This window comes from Ascaphus truei, chromosome 5, assembly GCF_040206685.1.
Source record: "Ascaphus truei isolate aAscTru1 chromosome 5, aAscTru1.hap1, whole genome shotgun sequence".
Taxonomy (NCBI): domain Eukaryota; kingdom Metazoa; phylum Chordata; class Amphibia; order Anura; family Ascaphidae; genus Ascaphus; species Ascaphus truei.
In genome coordinates this window covers 118,397,330-118,416,156 of record NC_134487.1, presented here as the reverse complement: position 1 = coordinate 118,416,156, position 18,827 = coordinate 118,397,330, and the positions used below count along the sequence as shown (strand labels likewise).

The window sequence follows — 18,827 nt, the reverse complement described above, 5'->3', positions numbered from 1 at the left end:
TCATTCCCTGACGAAGTACGGAAGTACGAAACGCGTAGGAGAGGGCGCGTTCCTTCATTCATATATTTTTGTATCCCCATTGCGGTTTTAAATCGAACATTTGTTCTGCTACGGGACGTGTTTGGGACTCTGTGTGCCGCTGGATTGCTGAGTGTGAGACAGTGACGCACCAAAGACGCGACCGGCATAGAGACGCCGTCTGATGACGTCAGACGCCGGCGTGGAGTAACCCGGAAGCAGCGTGGCGATCAACCCTGCTGAGAGCTCCGTGACGGTGTGGGAAGGTTCCCCAACGCTGAGCTGCTTACTTTGGAATCATATACCAGCATTCTGAGGGTGAACGTCCTGCAACCGGTGTCTGAATCCTGTTGTGCCTACAGAGTGGTAACATGTCCCTAACATGTCATGCTATTAACCCTTATTGTTGATGTACGTGCAATACTCACCTTTATACTATAAATAATTTTTTAATACACTACACAATGGTTTTTTTGCGCTGTTCTTTTTTTGTTTCCATGTAGCCTTGGTGTTTGAGCCATTCCCACAGACCAGCTGCACAAAACCTCACCTGTTAAGGTTGTATTGTTTATTTTATACATACCTTTTATGTGTAAATCACTTTTCCTATCACAATCACCTATGAGCGCAAGTCCTGTTTTGGATTTCAATCAGAATGCATCACCTCTGCCTTACCTGTAAGAACACTTGTGGGAAGTCATTAAGGACAGATTCCAGAAGTTCCAGACCAAATGTCCGAGTCATTTCTGTCATGCCCACCAGCCAGTAAGGGGCATCAGCATTAACCAACTGACAGAGGTCCTAGGAAAAGCAAATGGATATATCTCAGAAACAAACACAAGATTTAAGTCACTTGGATACCCCAGTGAAGATTTTGTACTACTTACATGCTGTGCAAATTGAATGTAAGCTACACGTCTCACAGTCAATGATCATCATACATATTCAGATGATAAACATTTTCTTATTAGTTAGCATTTGTGATTTTACCTTGCACAGAACTACATAAACAAATTATTTTGTGCATATCCCATTTAAGAGGTGCAACAAATTTGATGTATTTTTAATTAAAAAAGAAAAAAAAACTCCGGAAAATGAATTATGTCTTAACCAAAAAGAATCAGAAATAAAACGTCCTCCTCAATGAAATAATGTACTGTAGAAGGAGAAAATAAAATGAGCACATTCACGTTTCAGCCAGGCCCACAAACCTGCCTTTCCCTCATCATCCGGAAATTGTGGGCAATGACGTGCAAATTAGTTTATGGCTGCTGTTTTCCACGGCTTTTACAACACAGCCTGGGTTAATGAAGTGCATGTTTGCTGTAAAAGCTGTGTACAAGGGCAGGCGTAAGTTTTAAGGGATTTGTGTTAAGATGGATAAGCAGTAAAAGTGACACTGAGTACAGGTATACCCCGCATTAACGTACACAATGGGACCGGAGCATGTATGTAAAGCAAAAATGTACTTAAAGTGAAGCACTACCTTTTCCCACTTATCGATGCATGTACTGTACTGCAATCGTTATATACGTGCATAACTGATGTAAATAACACATTTCTAACAGGCTCTATAGTCTCCCCGCTTGCGCACAGCTTCGGTACAGGTAGGGAGCCGGTATTGCTGTTCAGGACGTGATGACAGGCGCATGCGTGAGCTGCCGTTTGCCTATTGGGTGATATGTACTTACTCGCGAGTGTACTTAAAGTGAGTCTACTTAAAGCGGGGTATGCCTGTACAGTACTAATTTGCATGTCATTACCCAGTATCCAATGGAAGTCTTGTATGGCGAGTGACTATGGGAGAAGGAGAGTTTGTGGACCTGTCTGAGACATGAGATTGTGCTCAAACTGTAATTTTGTATTTTATTTATTTGCTGTACAGTGAAGGGTTTTTGTCACTTTTTAACTTACTTTGTGTGCCTAATTTAGAAGGAGCACAATTGAAGAAATTGAAAAGAATAAGATTGAGCACAAGGTTGTGGCACATACTGTATATTATTGTATTTCTAGCACATTTTCCCATGTCTGCCACTTGTTATCTCGCTTATTTCTTACTCTTGTCCATGAGTTTTCTGGTTTCAGGTCTCATTTCTGTCCAAACAGGATTTTTTACTCCAAAAATTACATTTACTACCAAACATGGTCTGCAGATTTTGACAGAGGTCAACTAAAACCAATACACCTAAAATTATTTTAGCTGTCCATTAAGGTGACCAGATCAACAGGTTTGCAGGGGCTAACAGAAGATCAAATAAAACCGCCCATATTGACAAATACACTGCACAGAAGTAGAATAACAAGTTCTATTTTCACATAGTTCTATACCTGGAAGAGCATGTATGTATCTTTAGCACACGGCTTCAGGGTGCTGACAGATCTTCTATTACTGTTTCCGATGACAGGCACAGGTTGCTCCACAACATCTGTATACAAATAAAATTATGTTTGTATGCATGCATATCTGTATTTATATAGCGCCCACAGTGTACTCCGTCTGCACAATGCATTGCAGTGGTGCTGAAAATGTTACCACTTTTGAACTGCTATTGGTGTCCAATTTTATAATAAAACAAACAAATAATAAAAAAAAAAAAACATACTGATCTGCACTCAAAAAAGAAATAAGTGAAAATGAGACTAGCATTTTCCTTTTGGTCTCACCAAGTTTCTTCTTTAATGTATCCAAAAAAACAGCAGCAATACAAAAAGATCAGAACACACAGGTAAATAATCCCTGTGCACACACGTGCCCTTGGTAGGCGTCTCTTTGCACCAGTGACTATTTAAACCTCCTTGAATGGACATTATGATTAAGCTTGACGAAGGGGCCAGGAGGCCTTGAAATATTGCAATATTCTGCACATATAACAGTATGTGTTTGCTAACTTTTACTTTGTATATATATGTATGTATGTATGTATGTATGTATGTCTGTATGTCGTTATATATGTAGCACCATCTATGAACATAGCACGTCACAGCAGTAATACATTTGACACATAAGGGGAATAAGCTCTTCAGACATAAAGGTAACATTAGAAAAAGGAGTCTCTGCCCCGAAGAGCTTACAATCTAAGTGGCAAGTAGGAAGAATCTACAGAGACAGTAGGAGGGAGTTCTGGTAAGTGCACTGCAAGGGGCCAAGTTCGATGTATGAGGTGATAGTATCAGCCATGGAGTTACCCATATGCTTCGTTAAAGAGATGTGTTTTAAGGTGGGTCTTTAAAGGTGGAGAGAGAGGGTGCCAGTTGGATATTGAGGGGAAGGGCATTCCAGAGGTGTGGGGCAGTCAGTGAGAAAGGTTTTAGGTAGGGGAGGGCTTTAGATACAAAAGGGGTAGACAGGTGACATCCTTAAGCAGAATGCAAGAGTCGGGCTGGTGTAAAGCGCAAAATTATGATCTGATCTTTTTGTATTGCTGCTGTTTTCTTGAATACATTAAAGAAGAAACTTGATGAGACCAAAAGGAAAATGCAAGTCTATCAATTTCTCCTATTTATTTTTTGAGTGCTGATCCAGTATGGTATTTTGTAGTTGTATGCATGCAGCGATATGGAAATACACTTACATGAAATAATGTCTCTTCAATAGGGATAGGGGAGACTTCCTGGTGATACCTCAAAATTGGAGAAAAAAACAAATATAGTGCAACACCATTTTATTAACAAATACTTAAAAAAGAGATTGAAAACTCACAAACAGCCAGCAGTTTAAGGCATTGAGAAGGATGCATCCAGAATCCACAAGCCGTCCTCCAGAATCCCTGGTTGTCAGTGTGGATCCTGCTCCAGCAGTCAGAGTAGTTCTTTGCAGGGATATATGCTGGAGCAGGATCCACACTGACAACCAGGGATTCTGGAGGACGGCTTGTGGATTCTGGATGCATCCTTCTCAATGCCTTAAACTGCTGGCTGTTTGTGAGTTTTCAATCGCTTTTTTAAGTATTTGTTAATAATATGGTGTTACACTATATCTGGTTTTTTTTCTCCAATTTTGAGGTATCACCAGGAAGTCTCCCCTATCCCTATTGAAGAGACATTATTTAATGTAAGTGTATTTCCTATCAAGTTCAATCAAGGTTTTTTATTGTATTTTAAATACTTCTGATTGTGGTTTTTCCTTTTTTGTTTTCATGTGTCCCGGAGTTAAAGTGGGACCACGCGCCGGGGAATCCTTTTCTTTTATGACTGTTACCTATAGAGTTTGGTGAATCACCTCTAAGAAACTCTGGCAGCAGGACTCCATCTTTTATGTGGGACTGAACTTTACATCTCATCTTAATTACGGTTGGCACAACTATTTTTCTTTCTTTTGAATGATATAAAAGACAGGGCGAGTGCAAGTTCATTATATTTTTATTATGACATTCATAGATAACCACAGAAGGAACGCATCTGGCAGGTGTTTACTGAGTAGATATGAAAGAATCACACCGCTCGATTATAGGTGGGGTTCAAGAATGACACAAAATTGTGCACATTTGTGTTAGGGAAATGTATTGCTTCTACATCTTCTAAAATACTGTCTAGTCAAATAAAATGTGGATGGCGAAAACATGATTATCAACAACCCAAAGTTGAAACATTATTACCTTTGTACCGTTCATCTTCCGCCACCATCCTTTCAAACACAACTGTAACTACTTGTCGCACGGTGGCTGCCGCAGTGTTGTTGGTTATGGTATCTTTTGTGAAGTGCAGTCGAAAGCAAAGGACAATTGCCTGTAAAACAGAATCCGATACAAAACAAAAACACTTTATTGAAGATGTCATGCTGATGATAAAAGGAGTAACGATGTTCTGCTGTAAATTCCAGTTTCTCTCTACAAGGTTGTTTTCTCTAAGGCTAAGTCGCTGCTGCCGCAGACCGCGCGGAGGCGTCCCCGCGCAGCGCAATCACATTGCCTTAAGGCATTGATCGCGCCCATAGACCGCACAGGCGTGGGCGGCAGCAGGATGCGCGCGCGTTGTTCGAGGAATCAGTTGAAACTGATTTCTCGGCGCGACGGGCAGGTCACGTGAGCAGTCCGCCCAATGAGGGTGAACCAGCTCTGTGACATCACTGTTACGCCCCTAGACACGCCCCCCCCGGCGGCATGTCTAGCATGTCCAAAAAACGCACCCGCTTCACCCGGGTGACGTCACGGAAAGGCACACCTCTGCAGTATGAACTTTGGATAGTGTAAAGATATCAAGATGCAACAAATACTTGGCAGAATGACTTTGTGTGCTTTTTACCAATGCTGAGCTCTTACCCACAGTAGTGTTATTTGTAATAACATATTTGAAGAGGTTATGAGGGAATTAGAGTGGTATCCAAACACTTGTGTATGTGTTGTACTCAGAAGCCACACTTCATAGTTGGACGTGTATTATGCATGTATAGCATTTTAATTTTCAGAGGGTTCATCCTGAATATGAGCAGTATATGAAACATATAGGTAATGAGCATTAAGTACTGTGTTCACTTTTATAAAGTCTAAAAGTTTGTGAAAATGTAACTTTATTAGATAATTGTGTAAATCACTTCTATTTGTCGTTTTTAACCTACATTTCTTTCTTCCAGTAGCACAAGAGTATCAAATAGATAACGTATTAAAAACAGTAACTGACTCAGTCAGAATGTTTTTCTTTACAGTTTAAAAAGCATCACTAAACTAGTGCACACTGTTAGAAAATATTAATCAAATAAAAAAATAATGACAATATCAATCCTTAGAAAGTACCAATCAGAGACATAAGTATACAAATAACTAAATTCACACTCCTTTACAAAATAGTTGCCACGATCGATTAGCTATATATCGCACAGAAAGTACCTTTGATAGGGAGTCATCATGAACAACAGTGTTGGTTGTTAGAAGTACCAGTACTGTCTGAAGCAGTTTAAGTTCCTCAAGACCATTTTCCATCAGCTGCCACAACATGTTGATAATGTTTCCTGCTGCAGCCTGCAAGAATTTTTTTTATTAATACATACATACCTGAGGAAGTTCCCTTAGTGGGCCAAAAACATTGTATTTTGTATGGACTACAATATATTTTTGTTTTGATCATCAATCTGCATTGCTACAGCAGGTCTAATTCATAAGACTTCAGTTGGATGAAGTATTAAAGAGATATCTATATATCTATATATAATACTTCACCCAACCGAAGTCTGAATATTGTCTGGTTCAGACCATGTTGAACTAACTCCCGATAGAGAGTCTCTGATTGCTATGAATTCTGATGTCTCCAGACAGCCCAGCCCCCTTGATAACTCTGATGCCCCCTTTTTCATCACAGGATACAGTGACCAGGCCCTAGCCATTAAATCCATCATTAATAAACATTGGGGTACCCTCACCTTAGATCCCCTTATGTGTAATATTGTAAGAACAGGTCCGCGAGTAGTGTTTCGCAAGGCTCCAACGTTGGGAAACACATTGTCACCTAGTATGTTGAGACCCACTAAATCTGACAAGTCAAGTTCTCTTTTTCCACAATTAATTGGTTCATTTAAATGTGGACGGTGCAAAATCTGCCCAAATATGGTCAAAGCTACACATTTCACAAACAGAGAAGGGACACGCAGAGTCAAAATTCAATCTTATCTTTCATGCACATCTAATTTTGTAGTGTACTTATTGACATGCCGATGTACTAAACAGTATGTTGTTTTAACGAGTCGGGTGCTCAAGATTAGGATCCTAGAGCACCTCAGGTTGATCCGCAATTAAGATATGTTTCACCCGGTATATAGATACTTCAATTCATGCCCTTTGGGTTCAGCAGTATCTCTCCAGTGTACTGCACTGGAGCAGATTGCCCTACCCCCTCGTGGAGGAGATAGGGTTAAAATCCTGCACCAGCGTGAGGCACACTGGATATTCACATTGAATACGCTGCAACCTAACGGACTGAATGTAGACTGGGATTTAAGATGTTTTTTGCAATGTATTGCAATCTTTTATTCTGTTGATCTCTAGTTATTTTTAACTGCATTTTGTTTTTCATTTATTGTCATCTTCAGTCCTCCTTATGGGGTCTTTGTTATTGCTTCTTCCCTTTCTTCTCTTTTCTGTTTCTTTTCTTTTTCTGTCATCTCCCCCCAACTTCTCTTTCCCTCCCATTCCCCCCTTCCTTCCCCTCCCTCTTTTTCACTTTCCTTTCCCCTTGTTTCCTTCCCCCAGCCCCCCCCACCTCACCTCATTCCCTTCTCCTCTTCTGGATGTGAACACTTTCTTATATGTCTTGAGCAATATGTTACCATTTTTATCTATTTTGGTGCATTTAATTGAAGATTAGATTTGTGTTCATCTACCACACTTACTATCCTTTATGTGTCCGTTTTTGAAGTGTTAGTCAGTCAGTTTTTTTTACATATTAAGCCCATGTGTCTTTAGCTGTGTGTCTTTGGATACCCTTAGTCTTAGAGTTATCTCTCAGTTTTATCCTTTGGGTATGCTTACAATCAGAGATACTCTATGTACTGGATTCAATCATTACATGTTAATGTTGATTAATTATTTTTTCTCTAACACAGTCATTCCCTGTGTGTTATGCACAGCTGTTACAGGGCTAATCAGCCCCGGTTCGCGGGCTTTTTTATTTAAATGTTGGGTTCTGATGCCACCTCCCCTACTCCAAGACGAAGCGCTGTAATAGCGTGAAACGCGTAGAGGAGGAGGTGGTGATGTAGCCTGCTGCCTAGTGTGTGTCTTATACCAATAAAGCCTTTTATTACCGGATTCGTTTGGACCTTGACTGATTGCTGTGGCGCCGGCTTTTCACCTCTATTCATATTGAACTAATCCCTAAATACCAACGATAGTAGGAGTGAAAGACTTTACATATAGCAAAGGCCAGTCCAAGCTGCCATTTATTTTTTTAGATGTGATTCCCCCCCCCCCCCTTTCAATATGTGCATCAATACAATCCACACAATGATAAATAATTAGCGAAGTTGCCGATTGATCGGCGAAGATTCGGCTCAGGAGTTCACTAAATGGCTGTCAGTGCAGCAGAAGAGGACCAAAGATGCAAAATACTGTGGGGAAGAGCATGTGACTAGGCAGTCACTAGATACAATTGGTGCACAGCTAGAGAGGGCAGGGCTCAAAAAGGGGTTCGTCAGAGCCTGTTTCAGAAGAGGAAGGGGATGGGACTTTGTAAATGGTTGCTAAAGAAACAAAAAAAAATGCTTGTTACATTATAATACATTAATAATGTTTAGACTTTTTTTTTTTTTTTTTTTTTAAATGCTACAAGTATTTTCTCATAGTAATACAATGGATTTATATAAAATAAAAAAATAAATAAAACAGGATATAGGATATTGCTCGGTCTGCAGCTTTAAAAAGGGAAGTACAGTGCTCTGATGGTCTGTAATCACCTTACCTCAGACACCACTTCATGTGACATGAGTCGCTGTATAGCAGCAAGGCAAAGCTGAGTGATTTTCTGTTCTTTTGTTCCACAGCCCATGAGGAAAGGTTGAACTACTTCGGAACTGTTCTCCTTCAATGCTTCCATACGTAATAAAAAGAGAGATAAGTGAACAGTTATGGCAACAGTTGTTTTCAACATTAAGCATTAAGATCTTAATATGAAAAAAATGCCCATTATTACAAGGAAAAAGGAAAAAAACACTTACTACATTCAGCCTTTGCTCTTTAAGCTTTTAGTTTTGTGAAAGATACAGAAATATTATTTAAAATAATAATATTGGAGGTCTACATTTGACAATTTTCAAAAGCAATTATTCTGTTTATTGATTTTTCATATGGAATTGGCCATAATAATTTGGTTTATCCAATTTTAGCATTCTGCAATTATCGTACAGCACAGCTGATCCGAAACATACAGACTACAGGCAAACCCAACAACAGGACACTGAAAAGTCACTCTTACTCCCACTACACAGGACCTTACTGAATAATCTGAGAAACAGCTTTGCTGTGCTGAAGGAGATTTTAGTACCACTGATTCAAATGGAGTTCAACTCTACTCCAGTACTGGGAGCAGCATATTGAATAGGAGCATTAGGGGTTTATTCATTGAACTGTGATAGTGCCGATCAGGGCACTATCGCACAAAAACGTCAATGTTGACATACTATTTGGGGTATATTCTATAAGCCAGTGTTTTCCAAACCTCTCCACGTGCCCTGCGGCTACACCAGGTTTCTGAGACAACCAGGATGTATCCAAAATTTTGGCTACTTCCTGTTCATCACTTACCTGGGAGCACGCCGGTCTGCTGTCAGTGCCATTTGGGATACAGCCCTGTCGGATATACATCGCATGCTAGTGCTGCGGAGCCAAACACGGATCACCGCTTGTCCGTCAAGGGAGGAAGAGTGCCTTTTCATTCAGAGGACTACTGATGCCGTCAGCCATACATCGCTACCATTGCTGCGGAGCCACTCACGGATCACCGCCTTCAGTCCAGGGAGGAGTTTGTTTCTATTCAGAGGACTGCTGAACCGTGAGTGTGTACACAACGTGATTGTGCTTATTTCTGAGCCAGTTGTTTGGATTTCTATACGAGCTGCCCGTGCTGCACTTACCCCTTCCCCTCCACAGTTGGGACGTGAGGGAGGCTGTTCTTGTCGTACTTATAGCTACTCCACAGCATTCCAACTCAGTCTGCGCACCGGAACAGGTAACAGGGTTACCGTACTAATTGCTCGAGACAACCATACAACATTCTATTAGTATGCACAAAAAAAAGTGCATTCCCCAGGATGCAAGTGCATTGATTATTCCTAAAACCTGGTGTGGCTGTGGGTCACTAGGAGGGGTTGGAAAACACTGCTATAAGGTCTGGTGTCAGACCTCCGAGATCGCCGATCCGTGCATTTATAGAATATACCACTTAGTCTCAGTTATAAATTTATGTTCAAGCTGCAATCAAGTCAACAAACGCACACAATACTACACCGTCCCTAACCCTCTAACATTGTTCCACAGTTGAAGATATTTTTACTAGCTTTTAAAAATGCATGGCAAAGCCAAACTGATAATACGTAATGCATAACAAATATGGCAGATTATATGTTGCTAATATTAGTTAGCATCTTCGAGATCTAATTGAGAAAAGACACAGAAGCAATTTCAAGATTTAAAGTTGACTAACTTAGAAAGCTAAAGGACTCATTTAAAAAGGTTATTTTAGCAAAACACGATGCCCTCCCTGCAAAAAAAACAAAAAAAAAACCCCTCAATATTACTACAAAATTGGAAACTGCTAAATAGTGTCATTATTTACATAATTACCTGTTAGTATGTCAGTGTTCCTTGCAGCTATGTTTTTCACCTTTACTATTCCTGATTCTGCAGCCTAGAAAAGAAGGCAGAAGTGTTAACCTCACAAGACAAATAGTATTGTGAAAAGACATCAGCACTTACTATAAAGCAGTTTCGTGCCCTTCCTTGCCTTCCCGAAATAATCAAGAGGCGTCAGTGTATACTGCACCGACACACTTTATTCGAGCAAATACCCAGTATGTACCTGGCAGATACCTGGAATGCGCCGCTCCTCACCTCTGACAAGCCCCGTTGCGTTTGCCTTCCCAGCCTGGGTTCATGCCTGGCTGACGGGCGGCTGATCTGTTAAATGATAATGATTAGGATTTAATAAGCTGCAATGCTTCGCGTGTCTACCAGATGGCATAAATTCATGAATTGTAATGCAGTATATATATATATACTGTGCAGTATTGCAGCCAGCGGGAATAAAATGCTTCAATCCCTGCCTGGAAAATACCTCAATGCACTCGGGCAGAAAACAGTCACAAACCTCAATACACCCGGGTATACCCGAATTCGTGGGACTAGCCGAGCTCGAATAAAGTGTGTCGCCAGTGTATGCCTTTGATAAAAATATTTGCTACTTCCATTTGCTTCAACACAAAGTATTCCGACCACACAACAAAAAACATTGTATTAGGAACTGCTAGGACAGGAGAGGCCACCAACAGGTCAGGTTTTAAGGATATCGCTGCTTCAGCAAAGATGTCTCAGTCAATGTGCTAGGACAGGGTTTCCCAAACTTTTTTTTCCATGACCCGGTTATTTTTGAATTTCTCCTTTGTGACCCACTAAAAATTTTATCGCCTATAGGGCCTGCACAGACACACACACAGCCACTGACATACACACACACACACACACACAGAGCCACTGATACACACACACACTGATACACACACGCAGCCACTGACACACACACAGCCACACAGAGAAACTAATACACACACACACACACACACTGATACACACACACTGATACATACACAGAGACACTGCTACACACACAGAGACACTGCTACACACACAGAGACACTGCTACACACACAGACACTGCTACACACACAGAGACACTGCTACACACACAGAGACACGGCTACACATACACACAAACACTGATACACACACAGACACACACACATACACTGATACTGATACACACACACTGATACACACACACAAACTGATACTGATACACACACAGGGACAGGGACACTTGGGTGGGAGGGGGGGACAGTGACTGGGTGGGTGTGTGGGAGACTGTGGGTGAGTGAGTGACTGGGTGGGTGACAGTGACTGGGTGGGTGGGAGACAGTGACTGGGTGGGAGAGAGTGACTGGGTGGGTGACAGTGACTGGGTGGGTGGGAGACAGTGACTGGGTGGGTGACAGTGACTGGGTGGGGTGACTTACCTTGCCGCCGGACTCTTTCCCCTGCTGCCCCCGATATCCCCTGCTGCCCGGGACGGGAGGTGGGCTTGGGGGCATGGGAGGTGGGCTCGGGAGGGGGTGCCAGGGTAGGTGAGCTCGGGAAGCTGGCCGCGGGGGGAAGCGGGCCGCAGTAGAAGCTTGAATTTCCCCCTCCGTCCCACGTAACGTGCGGGCCGCAGAGGAGCTGGTACTTCCTCCTCCGTCCCTCGTTGGGAGCGGGTCCCACGTTGGGAGCGGGGGGGAGGATGGGAGCGGGCCCTGCTTGCCCTGCGCAAGCGCGCGGGACCGCGGGGGAAATCGCCGCCATTTTTTTCAACTTTAGTGGGGGGGACGGGACACACCGCGCGGCCAGCCTCGCTGCGACCCGGCAATTTTGGTTCCGTGGCCCGGTGCCGGGTCGCGACCCACCATTTGGGAAACGCTGTGCTAGGATATGCAGTGATAGTAAGTCAACAACGAAGAAAAGTCATCCATGGGAGCACATCAAATCATCCATCCACAGATCACTTTCCAGTTACATGTTGCAGGCTGAGACGGAGCTTTACTATACAAGTAAATGCCTATAAAATTCATGGTTGATACACATAATTATGTATACAATTCACAATCCTATACAGATGAGAAATAGGACAGTGAATAATCATATAAATATGGTATTTCATAAAAAATTAGGACAAACTAATAATAAATCAGAATTGAGAGAATGGGTGGGGAAAGAAAATGGCCACCACAAGTAACTCGCCTTATTTTACACATTGTGCTTTCTTCAAGGGAACTTTGTGCATTTTATCTCATTTCAACTCCCATTTTTTTTTCTCAAACAGAGTTAATGTGCTGATGGTTTCTGAGCAAGGGCCTAATTAAAGTACAGTAGTGTCTCAAGACATTATCTCTATGAATTAATAGGTGTTATATCGTTCAGACTTTTTCTATCCTCCAGACGGACATTATGCCTCCAAATCATACTGCAGATGCAATGCCATTTGAATGCAGAATTACCACCAACTATACTGCACATGTTGTTGTAAAAAAAACCCCATCTAAAACCCCCATCCATCCCACTGAGAATGGTTTAGACAGCACAACCTATTTCACACCCTCGTTGCCAGGGGAGCTGCACATTGCATTGTTGGCTTCTCTGGCAGCAAAGAGGTTAATGTTCACACCTTAAAAAGTACCACGAAGAACCCCCTCAATATGTGTCATGAAATTTGTAGATTTGGTTATGTACCAAGGAATGAGGTCCCATAGGATATAATGCTTCAATCAATATGGTCCCGTTCTGTAGTGGGAAGACTGAACCATCTCTCACACGTTAAAAGAAAGTTACAAAAATATGTTCCTGTGGTAGGTGCAATAGCCTGAACATATAAGGAAGGGCGTTCTGTATGTAGTAAAGTCTTCAGGCTGAAAAACTTGGGAAACATCGCCCCACATTTATCAAAGATGGGCAACTACATTGCTTTTAAGGAACTTTTTTACAGTATTTCCTTTGATAAATCTGGTGTACAGTATATATTTTTTTGCTCCAGCCAGGAGACTGATATATAGTCCCATTGTATGCAAGGTGAAAGCGTTGGTTCCAAATGCAGTCACATTATGTGGGAGATTACAGTGTCTTGTAAAGTGAAAAGAGTCAGAATGTTTTTTCTGCATGAGCGAGCATAGAAATGTAACATAGTAGGCGCTGCCATGTAAGCAGTGTGCCGCCTGCTATAACTTTGATCTCATAAAAATGACTAAACACATAGGGCTAGCCTTAATACAGGAAATAACATAATAAGGTAAGTATTGTGAATTATGTCACAGTGATGAAACAGATTCAGTGAAAACAAAGGCTTTAAAGCAGCGATACTACGTTCCAATTTTTCTTTTTTTATATAATTTGTATAAGTAAAGCATGCGACCATATATAATTCTACATTCTTACCTAAGCTGGCAATCGTTTGGTGCTCCTGTTATAAATCTGTCAAAATACTGATTGTGTGCTTAACATAATGGCTGCCTTTCAGTTTCAATCAATTGTTCAGTCAGTGTACTGTAACTCAGCAGCTACAATGTATCCTTATATTACTAATGTAACTATCTATTGTTACAGTTTACAGCTCAAACTGTTGGGAACATTTGCAACAAATTATCCCAAAGAGGAAAGTGTTAAAACAAAATTGCACACTGCTGGGGAGATGGATTAAAACCTGCTATAGAAATCAAATGATACTTTAAAACTCATACAAAATGGCATTAAGAGTTGAATTAAAAACAAAAACACAGCCACTATTATCTAATACTACAGAACACACACACATACATACTATATATTATATATATAATTTTTTTAACCCCATAAGATTTCACGTTTTGCTGCCTGTGGCATGAATTAGAGTAATGCTGTGCATAGCAGCAATAAATTGTTTGACTGCACATGTGAAATCCTATTTTTTGGTGGCTTGTCAAAAAGTAATGTACATTGCATGCAAATTACTAGCTGAATCAACAGTAGTCTAATTTACTGCTTGAAAATGGTGCGTGTCAAAGCAAAAGAACAAAAAGTGCTGGTCTGTTTTTTCAATACAAGAAATAAACAAGCAAATTAAATTGCAAACTGTAGTATACCTAAATTATTTTCCAGATATCTATTTAGGCAAAATACATGAATTTAAAATTAATTACCGGTATAATAGGACCATGCCACAATGGATATACAAAATTCACGAAACACAAACTATGTAACGTAAATTAGTACACTGTTTTATGGAAATAACTTTGTTTATAATCAAATTATCACACATGAAACAGGATATATTAAAGCTGGGAGATTTAATGAACTACTGTACACCACAAGTTCTCAAATAGTGGCTCACAGACCCATCAATGTCTCCAAACAACATAAGTGGGGATCACAAAAACCCTTTCAGACAGCTTTCTCCTGCAGTCTATAACCTTTCTATCACTGTGTACAGCAGGGGCGCTCAACTCGTCCTCAAGCCTCCTCAACAGCTCAGCTTCAGGATATCCCAGCTTCAGCACAGGTGGCTAAACCAGTCCTTGCTTCAGCACAGGTGGTGCAGTCTTTGACTGAGCCACCTATGCTGAAGCTGGGATATCCTGAAAACCTGACCTGTTGGGGGGGGGGGGGGCTTGAGGACTGGAGTTGAGCGGCCCTGGTCTCCAGTGCTGCATAATGATTGGTGAGAGGCTGCGTTTTAGATTAATGTATAAATGTCTTTTATTAATTTATTACCATCTGCACATGATAATTAAAAGCCTGGCAGTAGTTTCAAAATTAAATTTTTTTTTTAAAGGTACATGTATTTGATATTTTGGACAGTTCCATGTATTCCAGTTACATTACTACGTTTCTTGGTGTGATAGATTGAACAGCGCCTTTAAACTAGTTTTGGTAAATATGTTGTCCCGAGAGAAACTCCAGTACAGCAACAACTATGACCACTTTTTATGGTCTCAAAAAGAATCGCAACCTGTACATGTTTTTCTTATTATCAACAGGGATTTAACAGCGTAATGAAAATTAAAAGCAGACCATGTTAAGCTCAGGTCTGCATAAAATTATCTGGAAATCAGAATACCACTGGCAATAAAAATGATAATTTGTATATACAGTATGGTAAAGACATTCAGCCATGATACTGTATACTTGGATAAGATACACCGTTTCAAATGTAAGAGTTACAAAAGTCTACTTCTGTTAATTCATTTCAATGGTTTTGGTGTTTCAAACACAACTCATTCACTGATACAGCAAATTATACTACATGAATTTCCCCATAAAATTAAGAATTACACTTTGACAACAATACCTTATGTAAAACTTAAAGACAGAAAGGTATCACTTAGATTGTAAGCTCTTTGGGGCAGGGTCTCTTGGTTTATGTTGTCATTTACCTGTTGCACTTATTCCCATTGTTTGCAACGTATCTACTTCCAATTGTAATGTTGTAAAACGCTGCGTTCACGGTTGGGTGGGTGGGGGGGGGGATTATCTCTCACTTCAACAAGGAAATGTATACAACAAAAACAAACAAAGATGCCCAAACCTACTTCCAATGTGACAAAAATATACAGTACAATACCTATATATTCTATTGAAGGGTAATTTAGTTGAACCCTTTGGTCAAAGCATCTTACGCCTGCTGCCACTTCAAGGCATGGCCGTTAGCAGGTCCTAACACTCCCCGAGTTAAAATTCTTATTTAGCTGCTATAATTAGGGGAAGAATGATCAGCATTGAATCTGTCGTAACCCAGCAAAATGAAACTGACCTGCAGACGCTTTGGCCAAAGGGTTGAACTAAATTACCCCTTTTCAAGAGAATATATAGGTATTGCACTGTGTATTTTTGTCACATTAGAAGTAGGTTTGCGCTGCAAAACCATAATTGCTTTGCTATTTAAAAGGACTGTGTAAAAGGGTAGCAGTCACAAAATAATATATTATAGGTTACATTAACTTTACATCCTTATTATATCTTAAAGTGAAATATTTCACAAATAAATAAATGTCTATTAAACATGTTTGACATTGTGAATTTTTAAAGGAAATTGATCAATAACAGATCAGTGTGGCTGTGGAATGGAGGCTGGTTCTTTTCTCATTAACGTAGAAGCTCTTTATCTTCACAAAAGCAGCATGTACCGTATAGGTTCTCATTTTGATTATTGTGCTTTTCACAGGCGGCTATTTGGGCCTACATCTGCAAAGCAAATAAACATACATCTTTCCATTGTGATTAAACTGACAAAAATACTAGGAGATACATATTGCTAAGGGCTTTCATTGCTCTGCCATATCAGTATGTGTTGCTACAGAATATCTTTAAAATCATTATGAATATTAAATCATTTAATCCAGCTTTTTCCAGTCTATTCTGAAAAAACAGTAAATGGATGAGCACATAAGGCAGTGTGCTCAGAGAGAAATTCACTTGAATGCACACCACTAACAATTTAAGATATAACCTTTAATAGTATTTTAAATACTTGTGTGCTCATCCATTTACTGATTCACTTTCAGTTCACAGTTGCACTCACTCATTACTATGTATATTGAACATTTCACTTATTAGTATGGTTTCTAGTTGATCGCTCCCTATCACCACTTCCCTTCTTTCTCCATATATTCCGAAAAACCTACAATTTAATCAATTTAATATAAAACATCTGACGCAAACGAGACTGGACAAAATATATATATATTTTGCCGTTATGGCACGGGTTGATCATGAAGTTAAGTCATGCAAGACCGTTTGCAATCCTTTCCATGGCAACAGATTTTTATGCTGTCAACATGGGAGTTCCTTGTTAGTGGCATAAACAGATTAATTGGGATGCTTGTACTTGCCGTACTCATTCAAACAGACCAACTAAGGTGTTGGCAAAAACCATGACAAGCAGTGAATATATATATATACATGCATACATGCATACATACATACTGTACATACATACATACATACATATACACACCAGCTTTGTATTGCAGATATCACTAGTCCTTACAATCTCATTAACAGGGAAAGTGTAGAATGTCAGTAATGTGGGGAAATAGATGGATTCACGTTGAACACATGCAATTATAAAGAATACATTGATATGTGACAAAAGAATTATCTTTGCCTTGTGATCATAAATGGCATTTTTTCTCATTTTAAAAAAATGTGTCTGAGGTCACACAAGCACTGAATACAAACATGTAATATTTACTTGCCCAGAAACAGAATTACATTTGTTTTTAAAAAATAGCTTACAGAATGGAAAAAACACCCCGCGATACGGCAGCTGTATTTCTACAGCGACATCTTTATCAAATGATCCCTCCATAAGAGATACTTAATTTCCTGCTTCTTTGTTCGATACAACATTTAGAAATATATCGGGGTTTTTTCTTCCAAATGTGTATTTTACTGCTAAAGAAAACATTCCGCTGTACCATTGTGAGGGTCCTACAGAAACGCTTTGAATAAAGGTCACTAGATTTTAATTGACAGTATACGGTTGAAAACATTTCTCTGGTAAACACGACGCTATTCCAGACATTTATTGCATGTAAAGCATTTACAGAGTTGGACCTCTGTAAAACAACGTGCGTTGAACTGTAACTCTTTATGATGTTACAAAGCTATATAATGATTACATTTTTAACAAAGATCATAATTTTGCTGCTTCAATCTCTCACAATTCACATGCATCACCCAGAATTATACACACTCCCAAAAAGTTATCTATTAACCCTATAAATAGCACAATTTCACATGCAACATAAACGTCAAAGTGTTCTTAAGTTCATCCGTTTGATTAACACCCAATTGTTGATATCAAAATATAAAAAGATATACTGGATAGGTAAAGTGATGAAAACCCCTTTTCCAGAGACTAATACACCAGTAAATATTTTCATATTCCACATACAGTCTATTACATGTTGCATCAGACTGCATAATGTGAATAATCATTGGAGACCCTATTCTTCAAAACATTCAGGGGCACAGCTAGTATCTATTAGCGCTACTGTAGCTGCCGAAAACTAGACAAAGCAACACACGAGCTGAATCACAGAAAGCTTCATGAGAGAATGACATTCATCATGAAAGCACTAATAATGGCTGCTTAAGAATGTAGGCAGACTTGAGTTCTGAAAGGATTGATGCTGCACTAGGCTTTGCATGGTGCCACTATTAAATTATCATTGCATCTGATTTCTAAAACACCACAAGCTTCTCAATTCTGAAGAGGGTTTGAGTCCCACTGCGAAAGGCTTATGAACAGTTATAAATAGACAATTACTTTGGTACAGGACTTACATTCCCAGGTTTCAGAGTATGTGGATTGGACTTAAAAGTTCTAGAATTTTGGTATCTAAATTCACCACGATTCCATTAACAATATATGGTATAAGGAGTAAGATAACGTTTTTATTTTTTCATTGCCTACCCTTTATGTCATGCCAGTTTAAGATTAAAGGGGTAGTTCGTTCCACCTAGGTTTTTATTCTAGGTATTAAACAGGGGCTCTTCAGAACTGAACCGCACAAATTTCAGCTCCGGAGACCCCGTGCTTCACAAGAT

At 39.9% G+C, this 18,827-nt stretch overlaps 2 protein-coding genes across 2 annotated transcripts in view; one reads left to right on the top strand and one right to left on the bottom strand.

Annotated features, from left to right (window-relative positions):
- RPS16 (ribosomal protein S16) overlaps positions 1–18,827 on the top strand; it is a 243,444-nt gene that overhangs the window by 174,824 nt on the left and 49,793 nt on the right. The window lies entirely within an intron of this gene.
- MON2 (MON2 regulator of endosome-to-Golgi trafficking) overlaps positions 1–18,827 on the bottom strand; it is a 148,047-nt gene that overhangs the window by 113,791 nt on the left and 15,429 nt on the right. Inside the window, 6 exon segments of the mRNA XM_075600518.1 lie at positions 694–819; positions 2,347–2,444; positions 4,614–4,743; positions 5,841–5,972; positions 8,404–8,531; positions 10,284–10,347. Of these exon segments, the coding sequence (XP_075456633.1) occupies positions 694–819; positions 2,347–2,444; positions 4,614–4,743; positions 5,841–5,972; positions 8,404–8,531; positions 10,284–10,347 (678 nt within the window).